Consider the following 12856-nt stretch of genomic DNA (forward strand, 5'->3'; position numbering starts at 1 on the left):
ATTGTTATTGAATGAGGAGATAATAAGCTTTTAGAATTTTTAAAACTTTTAGGTAAATTTTTTTATATAGACAAATAATTTAATGTGAAGATTAATTTATCTAATGAAGTAAAAATTTTAAAATTAATTTAATTATTAAAATTTGTTGAAAGTTAAAGTATTCCACTAAAAAAAATTTGACTTAGTTGGGGTATTACTTGCACTATTCCTCTCCAAATGTTAAGGTTATTTTTCTGTCACGCTATTATATTTTCAGCATGTTTGTCATTGATCAAAATGACATTAATAATTGCCAATGAGTAATAACTCAAATGACATAGTCTCTCCATACTCAATTAAGAGGTTGCGAGTTTGAGTCTCATATATTTGGTAAAAAACAAAATGACATTAATAATTTAATATCATTCCCGAAGTATATTTATTTTGAAACAAGTAAGTAAATGTACAATATTTATAACGAAATTCCTGAAACGAAAACAGAGGACTAAAAAATTTATAAACGCGGGACAATTAACAGAGGAAATTTGGTAATAAAAACAAACAAACAAGGTCAAAAACCAACATCGATTTTAAAAGTTTTGGTCCCCCTCATGTTCTTCACGTTCAGGTGTGATTATCATCGTGTTCAGTTACAGGCTGACGCCCGTTCACATTTCCCTCTCTTCTTTGCACTAATCTTCACGGGTTCGGCATTTAGGGTTCAATCAACCAATCTAGAGATCGAGTTTTCTGCAGAATGCTAGCCAAAGCTTGAAGCTTTAAGTATTTCTCAGGGCTGAACTGAAACGGGTTTCTTCTAAATTTTCTGATTGATGGTTGCTTTCGTCTATTCCTAAACTCGATCTCTTCCTTTGGTTATTTATTTCTTTTTTTTTATCTTTTACGAAGATGTCCACTCCCATTGCCTAATAAGTAGCTCTAGTGGTTTCTGTTTCAAATTTTAATATTTTATTTTTTCAAAGAATGGTGTGTGGGGTTTGAGCTCATTGTTGTTGTCTCTGTCGAAGTGTGTTGCAGTTTGGGGAAGTTTTTGAAGATGAGGAGAACGAAAAGTGATCCTTCCATTTCGAGAAGGTTTAAGTTGTCTCATTTTTTGTTTGGCATTGGGGGGTTATACTTGGTATTTATAGCATGTAAGTTTCCAAAGTTTCTAAGAACTGTATCAACGCTAAGTGGGGTTGAGAGTGATGGTAGATTGGATGGGGAAGATGATGGAGGCTCTGAAGATTCAGATTTGAGCAAGTCTTTTGTGAGTTCTGTTTATAGAGATGCACTTCACCGGAGGTTAGTGGATAATAGGGACCAGGGTGCACCCTTGAGGCCAAGCATGGAGCCAATGAAGGAGGCAGAACATGGTCCTGAACCCTTGAAGAAGATTCCTCCGCGATATGGTAGGATAACTGGGGAAATCATGCATGACCAGCAGAGGATAAATGAATTGCCTGTGTTTGAGAGAATGGCAGAAGAGGCATGGATGTTAGGGTTAAAGGCGTGGAATGAAGTAGATGAGATTGTTCAGAAGGAGCGAGGAGAAAGCTCTATTTTTGATGAAAAACCTGAGTCATGCCCTTCATGGGTATCAATGAGTGGGGATGAACTGGTGAAAGGAGATAATTTGATGTTTCTTCCTTGCGGGCTTGCAGCCGGTTCTTCCGTCACTGTGGTTGGGACACCCCATTATGCTCATAAGGAGTATGTTCCCCAGCTTTCCAAGTCGAAGAAAGGTGAAGCATTGGTTTCAGTTTCACAGTTCATGGTTGAATTGCAAGGGCTAAAGACAGTGGATGGGGAGGATCCTCCAAAAATTCTTCATTTGAATCCTCGAATAAGAGGGGATTGGAGCAAACAGCCAGTTATCGAGCATAACACCTGTTATCGAATGCATTGGGGATCATCTCAAAGGTGTGATGGTCTGCCATCTGGGGATGAAGATGGAATGCTTGGTATGGTTTATCATATTTTGTATTTATCTTGTACCATATTATAAAATCGTTAATTTCAGCCTCCATTGTCCTTGTTTTAAAACATATATGCGGTTTCAATATTCTTGGAAATGATTGAATAAGAAATATAGAAAAGGTCTCGGGAAACTTCACTTGGTCATTTTATAGAAAGTTTATTAGAGATTTAGAAACCATGAATCTGGAAACCTAAGAAAATGTACTGCTTATTGCGGTTTTATCTTATATTAATATATAATATACTTAGTGAATAGGGTATTTTATCTTGGTATTTAGTTGTTTTATTTCTATTTTAGCATTTTGTCATCAATATGCTAGTCTGTTGTTTATGGTGATTACATCTCTGTCTTATCTTCCCTGTTCGCATTTCCTTATAACTCATTTATCATTATATTTGGCAGTCGATGGATACAAAAAATGTGAAAGATGGATGCGGAATGAGATTGTGGACTCAAAAGAGTCCAAGACGACATCATGGTTTAAGCGGTTTATAGGGCGTAAACAGAAGCCAGCAGTGACCTGGCCATTTCCTTTTATAGAGGGTAGAATGTTTGTCCTTACGCTGCGTGCTGGCGTTGATGGATTTCATATTAACGTTGGGGGTCGCCATGTAACTTCATTTCCATACCGCACTGTAAGTTTCTTGAGAAAACATAGAAGTTCTCATCTAATAGCTATCCTAAATATCTATAGTTACATATATGGCTTCTCATTACACTAATCTGTTGTGAGATAACTTTTGTAATGTAACGTTGCTTTCACTTACTGGTGTTACGTGTTTTCACCCTGACTTCTATTTACTTATCTTCAGGGTTTTACACTTGAAGATGCTACAGGATTGGCAGTTAAAGGGAACGTGGATGTTCATTCAATTCATGCCACCTCTCTTCCTACTTCCCATCCTAGTTTCTCACCTCAAAGAGTACTGGAAATGTCAGAGTCCTGGAAAGCCAGTCCTTTACCCAAACACCCTATTAAACTTCTCATTGGAGTGCTTTCTGCTTCAAATCACTTCGCAGAACGTATGGCGGTTAGAAAAACATGGATGCAATCACCTGCAATAAAGTATTCAGATGTAGTAGTACGGTTCTTTGTTGCACTGGTAAGATTTCTTGTTATCTACTATTGATAAAAGGATATATTCATTCAGTACTTGGGACATTAGCTCAAACAGATGCTTGTTATGAAAAATCCTGTATATAAAAGAGGAACTCAACCTTCCTAAGGCCCTTTTATGGATTTTTATCTTTTATTTTTTACTTTTTGATAAAACTTTAGATTTTGAACAATGACAGAACCTCTGGTTTAAGCTTCAAGTGGGGCTTTTGAAATTTTAAGCTCTTAATTTGTTGTGCAGGGGTGAGATTCATGAACAGAACTTTAAATATTATTAGTTATTTCCATGCAGTATCTTCTTTTAACTAGTAATTATACTAGCTTGATTCTTTAATTCAACATTAGTCAGTTGATTTGATTGAAAGTCATTGGACCGAGTGATAGAATCACATAGATGTTATGCAGAGATATTGTACATTTGTACATACACGAGGATTTCTATGCTCAGTGTACTTTTCGTATATTTGTCTTGTATTTTCTATTGTTAAGATATGGCTGTATGGTTAAATTTTCCGTGTATTCCTTGTGCATACTAAAAACATAAACTGAAGAATCCAAGGAAGGAAATAAATGCAGTGCTGAAGAAGGAGGCTGCTTACTTTGGCGATATTGTCATTTTGCCCTTTATGGATCGCTATGAGCTTGTTGTGCTTAAAACTGTGGCCATTTGTGAGTTTGGGGTGAGCTCACTTTTGAACTTTTTCATTTTCCTCTCCGGTTCTTTTGGTGACTGGCATTTAAGTCCACATTTGTTCATGCAGATTAAGAATGTGAGTGCTGCATATGTTATGAAATGTGATGATGATACGTTCATTAGGGTGGATAAAGTCTTGAAAGAAATCGAGAAGGTACCCCAGAGAAAGTCCCTTTATATGGGCAATCTCAATCTCTTGCATCGACCTCTCAGAAATGGCAAATGGGCTGTTACTTATGAGGTATGACAGCTGCCAAATACATGAGTTGTGCATCCATTACTATTATTATGTCATCATTAGTAATATATAGTATATACCAATACCTTTTTTTAAGACGTAGTGATCTTTCATGCTTATTTTTCTTTTATATAGTTGACTTATTTTTTTCTTTGATATCATCATTGTCTTAAATATAATTCCGTATATTTGACCATTTCACAAGAATGGTGTTGTGTTTTCTGTTCTGTTCTGATGTCTTACATTTTATTGTTGCAGGAGTGGCCAGAAGAAGTATATCCTCCTTATGCAAATGGGCCTGCTTATGTAATTTCCAGTGATATAGTTACTTTCATCTTATCTCAACATAAAGATAGGAAGCTAAGGGTTAGTTGCCTTAATATTCTTTTTACTTCTGAATTTTACTTTTGAGCACCATAACAATAGTAATAATAATTAGGTTTAATGTTGGCACATGAATATAAATTGATGGTGAAAACTCATGTATTTATCTTCATGTGAAGCCGATAATTGATAACCGTTAGATAATTTGACATATTTGACTAAATTGTCATCAAACGGTTCTCAATTGACTAAACTACATGTGAGTTTTCACCTAAATTGATAGGTGACTGAAATAGATATGTTTTATGGTGGCAGCTGTTCAAAATGGAGGATGTAAGTATGGGAATGTGGGTTGAGCGGTATAATACAAGCACAGGAGCAGTCCATTACGCGCACAACTGGAAGTTTTGTCAGTATGGATGCATGGATGGCTACTTCACTGCACACTACCAATCGCCAAGGCAGATGATTTGTCTTTGGGAAAAATTATCAAAAGGCCAAGGTCGACCACGTTGCTGCAATTTCAGATGACGAATCGAGAAACGCAACTATGCAAGCAGCTCTTGTCACAGTGACTTGCCATTGTATCTTTCTCCATTCCCTTAAGCCTCTGTGGTTAAGGTAGTGTTCACCATGAATGATTGTTTCTAAAACAGGAGGGGCAAAAAAAGCTCAGATGAGGAGTGTGGAACCAGATGCAACTATAACTTTGGTGCTTGTGCATTCGAGAAGAGAAATCAGGTAACAAATGCTTACATGAGAATGTCAAAAAGCATTGCACTCTCCAACACATACATTCGTTCAGAATTAAAATTTTGTGCCTTAATAACTTGGCTTATATCTGTTCTTTACTTATTCTTGATTCAATTTTGATTGTGGAGGCTTAGATGCAGAAGCCACTACTTTGAATTACGTACCACTTTAATTATTTTTTTTTCTTGGTGTATGAAATTAGCAATGACCAATGTGAACGTCTACATATTCCATTGTCTAAGTAGAAGTCAAATGTTTATGGTTACTTGTTCATGGCAATGTAGTAGTGTCTTTGTTCGGGCCACCTTAACAAATAACAATTATCTTCCCAAAACTAGATTGACCTGATCTTAACACATGCCAGCCGCGTGAAAAATATGTGGACCAACACAAGTAATGATATTCTATATCTTTAATTTGGACTTCATAATCGACTTAATAGTGCCTTTGTTCAAGTCAATTATATTATTATTCTATTTTCTTTCAACATCAAAATTCAGTTATCAGTCAGTAACTGTTGTATGTAGAAATTGTATAATTTTTTTCATTATACTACCGCAAATAAGTTTATTTATTCGTTTATTTTATAGATTTTGATTATTCTATTATAATATATTTGGTTATTATAATGGTTAATTATTTAGTTTAAAAAAATGTATGAATTAATACATAGTGCATTCCTGCAAAAGCATATCACTCGTGTGAATAGTTGAATTCAAAATATTTGAGTAACGTGTTGAAAGTTCTAATCTGACTAATCAAAATAATGAAATGGTAATAGAGATTAGAGAAGTTATAATTTGAGGCTTTGAGCCTTGTGTATATGTCAATCCACAACCCCGCGTGACATTGCTTCTACCATACCAAACCTTCACCAATATTATATATACCAGATTTATTTTCCAGTAGTTGTTAATTCTCAGCCAACATAACCTTTAACTATTCTTCCCTCCAATTTCATCACCATGGCACTCTCCAGTTCCGCCGTAATCCACAACCACATGAACATGAAACGGTTCAACATGGTTCGAGTTCATCAAGAATTGACTCTTGAAATTCCAAAATCAAAGAGGCCAATCAGGGCGACGCATTTGGCGGAATCCATTTGCAATGTCCTTCATCATCCTCCTTCACGCAGCATAGACTTGCTAAGGTACCATGAAGAGAAACTTTCAACGCCAACCATGTCTCCAAGAGAAGACATCTCACAAAAATGGCGCCAAATCCACGGTTGCTCAAACTGGGAGAACATTCTAGATCCTCTTCATCCCTGCCTACGCAGAGAAATTCTCAAGTACGGAGAATTCGCACAAGCCACCTACGACGCCTTTGATTATGACTCTCTCTCCCAGTACTGTGGCAGTTGCCGTTACAACCGTAACAAACTCTTTCAGAAATTGGGTCTTTCTAGAAACGGTTACGCCGTTACTAAGTACATATATGCCATGTCACACATCGATCTGCCACGCTGGCTTGAGAGGTCTCTCGTGGCTGACACGTGGAGCAGAGACTCCAATTGGATTGGTTACGTGGCTGTAAGCGACGACCAAGAGACACGTAGGATTGGAAGGCGGGACATCGTGGTTGCGTGGCGTGGCACGGTGGCGCCATGCGAGTGGTACGAGGATTTTCAGAGGAAATTGGATCCAATTGGGAAAAAAGGCGCCAAAGTGGAGCATGGCTTTTTAAGCATTTACACTTCCAAGAGTGACACAACAAGGTATAATAAATCAAGTGCGTCTGATCAGGTGATGAAGGAGATTACAAAATTGGTGAAATTCTATGAACAAAAAGGTGAGGAAGTTAGTGTCACAATCACTGGGCATAGCCTGGGTGGTGCATTGGCATTGCTGAATGCATATGAAGCAGCATATAAAGTCCCAAATAATGTTCCAATTAGTGTAATATCTTTTGGGGCACCAAGAGTTGGAAACATTACATTCAAACAAGAGTTGGAAGAAATGGGAGTGAAGACACTGCGTGTTGTGGTGAAGCAAGATTGGGTGCATAGAATGCCAGGGCTTGTTTTCAATGAGGCCTTCAAGGTGTTTGATGAAATAACAAGTTTGGAATGGGTTTACACACACGTTGGTGCTGAGTTGAAACTTGATGTTGGTTCATCTCCTTATCTCAAAGGTGGAGGGATGAACTTGTCAGGGTTTCATAGCTTGGAGACATACCTTCACCTTGTTGATGGCTACTTGAGCAGTGAGACACCGTTTAGGAATGAAGCTAAAAGGGATGTTGCTTTGGTTAATAAGTATTGTGACATGCTTGTTGATGAGCTTAGGATTCCACAATCTTGGTACCAATTAGCTAACAAAGGTTTGGTCTGTAATGATCATGGAAGATGGGTCAAACCCAAAAGAGACCCTGATGATATTCCTTCACATCATGATGACCTTCTTGTTCCAGATGGAACTCAAACATATATGATGACTTTGGTGTCCTCTTAGAACATAATGAAATCAGTATTTATAGGAAACATAATTACATTATTAAAACTGTTTCAGTGAAGGTGCATGGACTCAAAAACAAACTCAATTTTAAGACATAAGTAATCTGGAATTCTTAAATTATCATCGCGAATGACATCTTTGATTAAAACTTAAAAAATCTAAATGCATGTTCCGTCTTTTAAGAAATCATTTTTGAAAATATATACTTCGACTCTAGTTATTTTCCATTCTTTGTCATATGACCTTGAGATGATCAAGGTTTTATTTCAGGAAATACTCCAACTCTCTAACTGATTAATTATAATATTACCATATGATTTTTTTACCGAAGATAGGGAAACTCGAACTTACAACCTCTTAGGTGAATATGGGAAGACTATGTCATTTGAGATACAGCTCATTGGCACTATATGTTTTTTTTTATAATGTATATATCCCTGAATGTATTAATAAAATATAAACTATTTTGAAATTTAAAACAATCCATGTCTACTTTGAATTTTGTAATAGAATTTAATTTTGATGGGCTGATAAAATAGTTTTACATGTGTATAACGTCATATTAATAAAAATAACTACCTTTCATATTAATCGCGTGAATGGTCATCCAAAATAACAAATGTAATTACAGTTATACAATTGTGTAAAATATTTTATATTATTAATGCATCAAAATTAAACTTTTTTATAATATTTAGATTTCAACTTATGATTTATGAACTATATATGAATATTTGCTCCTAGATAATTTATTGTCATTGGTCTGTTCTTATTTAAAATGCCTTACTAATAGATACATGAATTTGCTCATTTTACAAACATGATTAGATACTGGATAAAGTTCTTGTTAAAAAAGAAAAGAAAAAACTGCATAAAGTTACATACTCTTAATATACAAAGACATTATTATATTCTCCTGAAGCATAATTAATGCATGATTTAGGAAGAAAATCTCTATAAGTGATTTGAAGTCAATATCTTTGGTAGATTACTTGAAATTTTGTGCCCGCACAATTAAGTGCATTTTCTAACTAAATTATATAGTCATGATTGAAAATTTAGTAAGAACTTTTAGATATTTTTTTTCCGAATTAAATAATTTAACATATTTTTATATCCTTTTACAATACTTCTTTAGTTCATTCGTTGATAAGATCAAATTAAAGATATACAGTCAGCTTCTACTAGCAAATATTAATGGAATATTTGTTCTAAGGTTTATAAAGTTACTTTGGAAATAATTATTTGAAAATAATTTACTCCCATCTTCATTGCAAGTTATATTTAGAAATATTTGTGGGTAATTAAATGTTTTTAGAAAAGTCAGTTTTACATGGTAGGAGCTAAGAATAAAATAATTCCCAACAAAAAGGAATTTAAAATACTATAATAGTCTTAAAATATAATACAATTAGGCTTAGTTTGATAAAACTTTTTAAAGAGATGTTTGTGCTTTTTAAAAGCATAAGCATTTCGTTTTGCGTTTGATAAATCAAAAAGCTCATGTATTTGTACTTATAGCTTTTAAAAGTTAAGAGTGTTTTTAAAAGCATCTAAGAAAAAAATTTTAAAGTTGACTTGTACTTATTAAAATTTAAAAATCTAATATAATCTCGTACATTAATTAATATTCAAATTTAATTCTTACATTAATATCTATTATAATATTTTTAAATTTTAAAAATAATTTTACCAAATGCACTTGTCTTATACTTATTAAAAGTTATTTTTAATTTAATTTACCAAAATGCTATAACTTTTAAAAAATTAGCTTTTAAAAACTACTTTTAAAAAGTACAAATTTTACCAAACTAAACTTTAATATATTAAACATATTTTAAGAATTATCACATAGATTCCTGATATTACAGTGTATAACCAATATAAACATTCAAAATAAACTACTAAACATTCAAAATAAACTACCAATCTCTTATAGGAATGATGACTACAATAATGATATGTTCATGTAAAAATGATATTATGAACTATATAATTTGACATATTTAACTAAATATGTTTGACTGAACTATCTAACAGTTCACAACATCATCTTTACGTGAAGATGTCATCATTGAAGTGACCACCTATAAGAATACATATTTGATGCCTTATTTTTATGTTCATGAAACATTTTTGTACACATACCACAGAACAAACTGATTTTAAATATCAAACAAACAAATTTTATAGAATACTTAGAGGAAGAAACACCTTTTTCAGGTATATTACATTTGCAGGAGTCATATTGGCAAGAATATAATTTCAGACCCTTAGAGATTAACCACTGGTAAAAATTAAAGAATGGTATTAATTTCGTTGGTCCCTTCCTCCCCTCTCGCCTCTCTTAAGATTACAAGCCTGGACCTATAAAAAGAATAAATAAATAAACAAATAAACCGACTACAAGCAATATGCACAAAACTGAGAAGTTCTAGAGAAAGGCAAGTCAGTAAATTGTGGTGTAATAAGGCCAATAGTGCTTCTATTGATGGCAGAAAAGCACAACCAAATGTCAATTGTACAAAATATTTACATCGGGTTTTGAATTACTGAAGCAAGTAACTTGAGCCTGTAATCCAGCTTCTCACTTTCTTGTATTTGGTGGTCTCTTGCAAACAGAAGGATCATTGCTTGTCTCAGCCCTCCTTTTCTAAAAATGCCAACAGTCACAAAAATAGATTTTAGTGTGACAAATTGCATTCTTACTTCAAGATGCAAAATTCACAATCGCATATGTATTAGGGTAAGAATTAAAACACATAACATTATATAACAAGGGAAGAAGGAACGGGACAAAACCTTGTCTTGTTGATTCTTTAATTGCAAGGAATGAGAATCATGGCGCCTAATTACATTGTTTTCTATACAACTTCCATCCTTTACCTCATGTACTTTATGCTTACTATGTTTTTCATCCTTCCTATCAACAGTTTTGTCCTCAATTTTCTCCATCTTGTTGCCTTTTGATTGTTTCTCTGACTTTGGCTTTGCGGTCCTTAGCCCCTTTTGCGACTGTTATAAGATACCAGAATGACACAGAGAGCAATCAAACAAGCCAATTCAAAATATTCAATTCCCTTCGACATGATGAGAAAGCAAAGAGCAAGACTCTTACAGTAGAAAGGTGCATGGGACCCATTTCCCTCATGTGGAAAGCTTCATTTAGCACATCCAACTCAAAAGGATGTAAGGAAGCTTTTCTCTCACTTGTGTTGGTGTTCTTACAGAACTGATGCAGTCCCATTCCTTCTCCCTTCCTAATTTTTTTGTCACCGACCACATTGTGAAGATAGTGTGTGTCCGAAATTGATGATGGAAGTGACCTCTTGCAGAAGAATTCATAGTATGGCCAGAGCTTATACTGGTTTATGAGATCTCGTCCACCTCCAAGTTCTTTATGTCCTGAATCCAAGAATTACCAAACAACATTTACTAAGAGAAAAACAGAGTTCTTGCAGGTTTCATGAATTAACACACATGATTGAACATGAAACCCAGATTCAGCAAGTTATCAGCGACTGAATCGCAAAAGAAACATATACAATTTACACTTTAAAATGTTAGAGCATGCCTTAACAGGATTATTATTGATGATCATCTCATGATCATATATGTCCAATAAGCTCTATTTGACTATTTGTTGTATCACTGACTTTAAACCTCGCGAAAATTCTATGATCGTGAGGCTCCAATAAACAGTGAAACTTTTTGGGGTGAAAGCATGCCAAGTTCATTACAAATTTGCAAACTTACCTTGCTCAAGAATCCAATACTAATCAACAACAATTCTATCATTAATCTATGTCTTGACATTCAATAATCAAGAATCAGAAATATTATTAATTCAAGGGTTACACAAATATACTTTCCACGTGACCCTCCTGTAAACGCCATGAATGAATCATTAGAAACCATGTTTTCCAGAAAATACACATGACATATTGACATTGTCAAATTATTCAGAAGAAAAAGAATCAATAGAGCACTTCCTGAGTTCTTACCCATCCCAAATCTCTTGCCTTCAAGATCCATTTTTCAGACAAATCCACAAGCGGCAGCCAAAATGCCGGTACCAATTATGTTTGCAAACACAACCAGCAACCACAGGTAGTTACTGCCTGAAAATTTGGACAAAGATAAAGTTCCCCAGCAATGAAGTTGCACACTTCAACAAAAGCTACCCTAGAATATCATACCAAATACATTATTTTATTTGTATCCATCCACACCAATACCAACATGCATTAGTATTTACAAACTTTAAACGATTGGGGTCAAGTAAAATATATGGTCAATAAAAATCAATCCAATTACTAATAACCAAAACCCTTAAAATGAATCAAGAAAATACCTGAGCACGAAGCAGTGCTAGGGTTTGAGATTATTCGAGGTTATTGTACACAAATTTTAAAAAGGAGGTTATTGGGTTCCAAGATCTTTTCCTTATTTCGAAAAGAAGGAAACAAAAGGACTTCTTTTTTGAAATTGGGGATGAAAGAATGCGAACTCGATGAGAACGTAACCTTCTCAGAGACACGGGCTTCCCTTTTTGGAATAGGGTGTAATTGGGTCGGTCCTCGAGGGTTAAAAAGGTAAACACCGAAACTAAAATAAGAGTCTAGCTTAAACAAATTATTTTAGGAAATGATGCAAAGTTTAGAGATTATTTTTAGGCTAAATATATTTTTTTTTTGAAATTTGTTAAAAAATTTTAAAAATATCTTTAAGTTTTATTTTGTTTTAATTTTATCTTAAAATTTTTTGTTTGTATTAAATTTATTTTTAATAATTAATTTTTTTAAAAAATTATGACCAATTTAGTAATAATTCTACAAGAACAATCTTTAACATAAGCAAATCAAACATATTTATCATGCATTATCAGAAATATATTTGATACAAATAAAAAAATTTTGGGACAAAATTGAAACAAAATAAAATTTAGGGATATTTTTGAAACTTTTAACAAATTTCAGAAACAAAAAATATACTTTATCATTATTTTTAAGAGTTAATAGTCAAATCCATCATTGAAAGATCACATATTCTTTATTTTTGTCTCTGAATGATTTTTTTAATCAAATTAGTCTCTAAATAATGTTTTTAAATCACGTTCATCCCTCTGTTAATTTTTTTACACTACCATTAACGGTTTGCTAACCTAAAACGTGAAGTGACAGCACAACATAGAAAACGACGTCGTTTTACACTTAACACAGTGTATGATTCTTCTTTACTCTCACTCTCACTTTCTGCTTCCCTAACTCATGACCTACCATCACGAAGACGAAGAAGATTAGATATCATC

At 33.9% G+C, this 12856-nt stretch overlaps 3 protein-coding genes across 6 annotated transcripts; 2 read left to right on the plus strand and 1 right to left on the minus strand.

Moving 5' to 3' along the window:
- Positions 1-562: 562 nt before the first annotated feature.
- On the plus strand, positions 563-5351 carry LOC112734797 (hydroxyproline O-galactosyltransferase GALT2). Its single transcript, XM_072233729.1, has 8 exons — positions 563-815; positions 1018-1943; positions 2363-2595; positions 2773-3063; positions 3629-3757; positions 3839-4012; positions 4268-4375; positions 4649-5351. The coding sequence occupies exons 2-8, from the start codon at positions 1037-1039 to the stop codon at positions 4862-4864; spliced, it is 2058 nt and encodes a 685-aa protein (XP_072089830.1). The 5' UTR covers positions 563-815; positions 1018-1036; the 3' UTR covers positions 4865-5351.
- Positions 5352-5535: 184 nt separating this feature from the next.
- LOC112734798 (phospholipase A1-Igamma1, chloroplastic-like) lies at positions 5536-7590 on the plus strand. The gene has a single exon (XM_025784262.3). The coding sequence runs from the start codon at positions 6052-6054 to the stop codon at positions 7540-7542; it is 1491 nt and encodes a 496-aa protein (XP_025640047.1). The 5' UTR covers positions 5536-6051; the 3' UTR covers positions 7543-7590.
- Positions 7591-9708: 2118 nt separating this feature from the next.
- On the minus strand, positions 9709-12162 carry LOC112734799 (probable mediator of RNA polymerase II transcription subunit 19b). 4 transcript variants are annotated; one of them, XR_003168442.3, is made up of 6 exons: positions 11900-12162; positions 11550-11666; positions 10664-10950; positions 10348-10560; positions 10082-10198; positions 9709-9912 (listed from the first exon to the last, which is right to left on the minus strand). XR_003168442.3 is itself a non-coding variant. In XM_025784263.3 (5 exons), exons 2-5 carry the CDS (start codon positions 11578-11580, stop codon positions 10133-10135), a joined length of 597 nt encoding a protein of 198 aa, XP_025640048.1. In that variant the 5' UTR covers positions 11581-11666; positions 11900-12162; the 3' UTR covers positions 10003-10132. The 4 variants fall into 4 exon arrangements, 2 of the variants coding, with proteins under 2 accessions (XP_025640048.1, XP_025640049.1); XR_011880496.1 differs by having other exon boundaries at positions 11550-11730; positions 11900-12109; XM_025784263.3 differs by lacking the exon at positions 9709-9912 and having other exon boundaries at positions 10003-10198.
- Between the last annotated feature and the right edge of the window lie 694 nt (positions 12163-12856).

Source organism: Arachis hypogaea, chromosome 3, assembly GCF_003086295.3.
Source record: "Arachis hypogaea cultivar Tifrunner chromosome 3, arahy.Tifrunner.gnm2.J5K5, whole genome shotgun sequence".
Classification (NCBI taxonomy): domain Eukaryota; kingdom Viridiplantae; phylum Streptophyta; class Magnoliopsida; order Fabales; family Fabaceae; genus Arachis; species Arachis hypogaea.

Bases quoted from the DNA above. Each gene is read 5' to 3' on its own strand.
- LOC112734797 (XM_072233729.1), top strand. From the start codon at position 1,037: ATGAGGAGAACGAAAAGTGATCCTTCCATTTCGAGAAGGTTTAAGTTG. The intron at 1,944-2,362 runs GTATGGTTTATC...TATATTTGGCAG, and splicing joins GGATGAAGATGGAATGCTTG to TCGATGGATACAAAAAATGT. The intron at 2,596-2,772 runs GTAAGTTTCTTG...ACTTATCTTCAG, and splicing joins CTTCATTTCCATACCGCACT to GGTTTTACACTTGAAGATGC.
- LOC112734798 (XM_025784262.3), top strand. From the start codon at position 6,052: ATGGCACTCTCCAGTTCCGCCGTAATCCACAACCACATGAACATGAAA.
- LOC112734799 (XM_025784263.3), bottom strand. From the start codon at position 11,580: ATGGATCTTGAAGGCAAGAGATTTGGGATGG. The intron at 10,951-11,549 runs GTAAGAACTCAG...TCTTGGATTCAG, and splicing joins AGGCAAGAGATTTGGGATGG to GACATAAAGAACTTGGAGGT. The intron at 10,199-10,347 runs GTTTTGTCCCGT...TGGCATTTTTAG, and splicing joins TAAAGAATCAACAAGACAAG to AAAAGGAGGGCTGAGACAAG.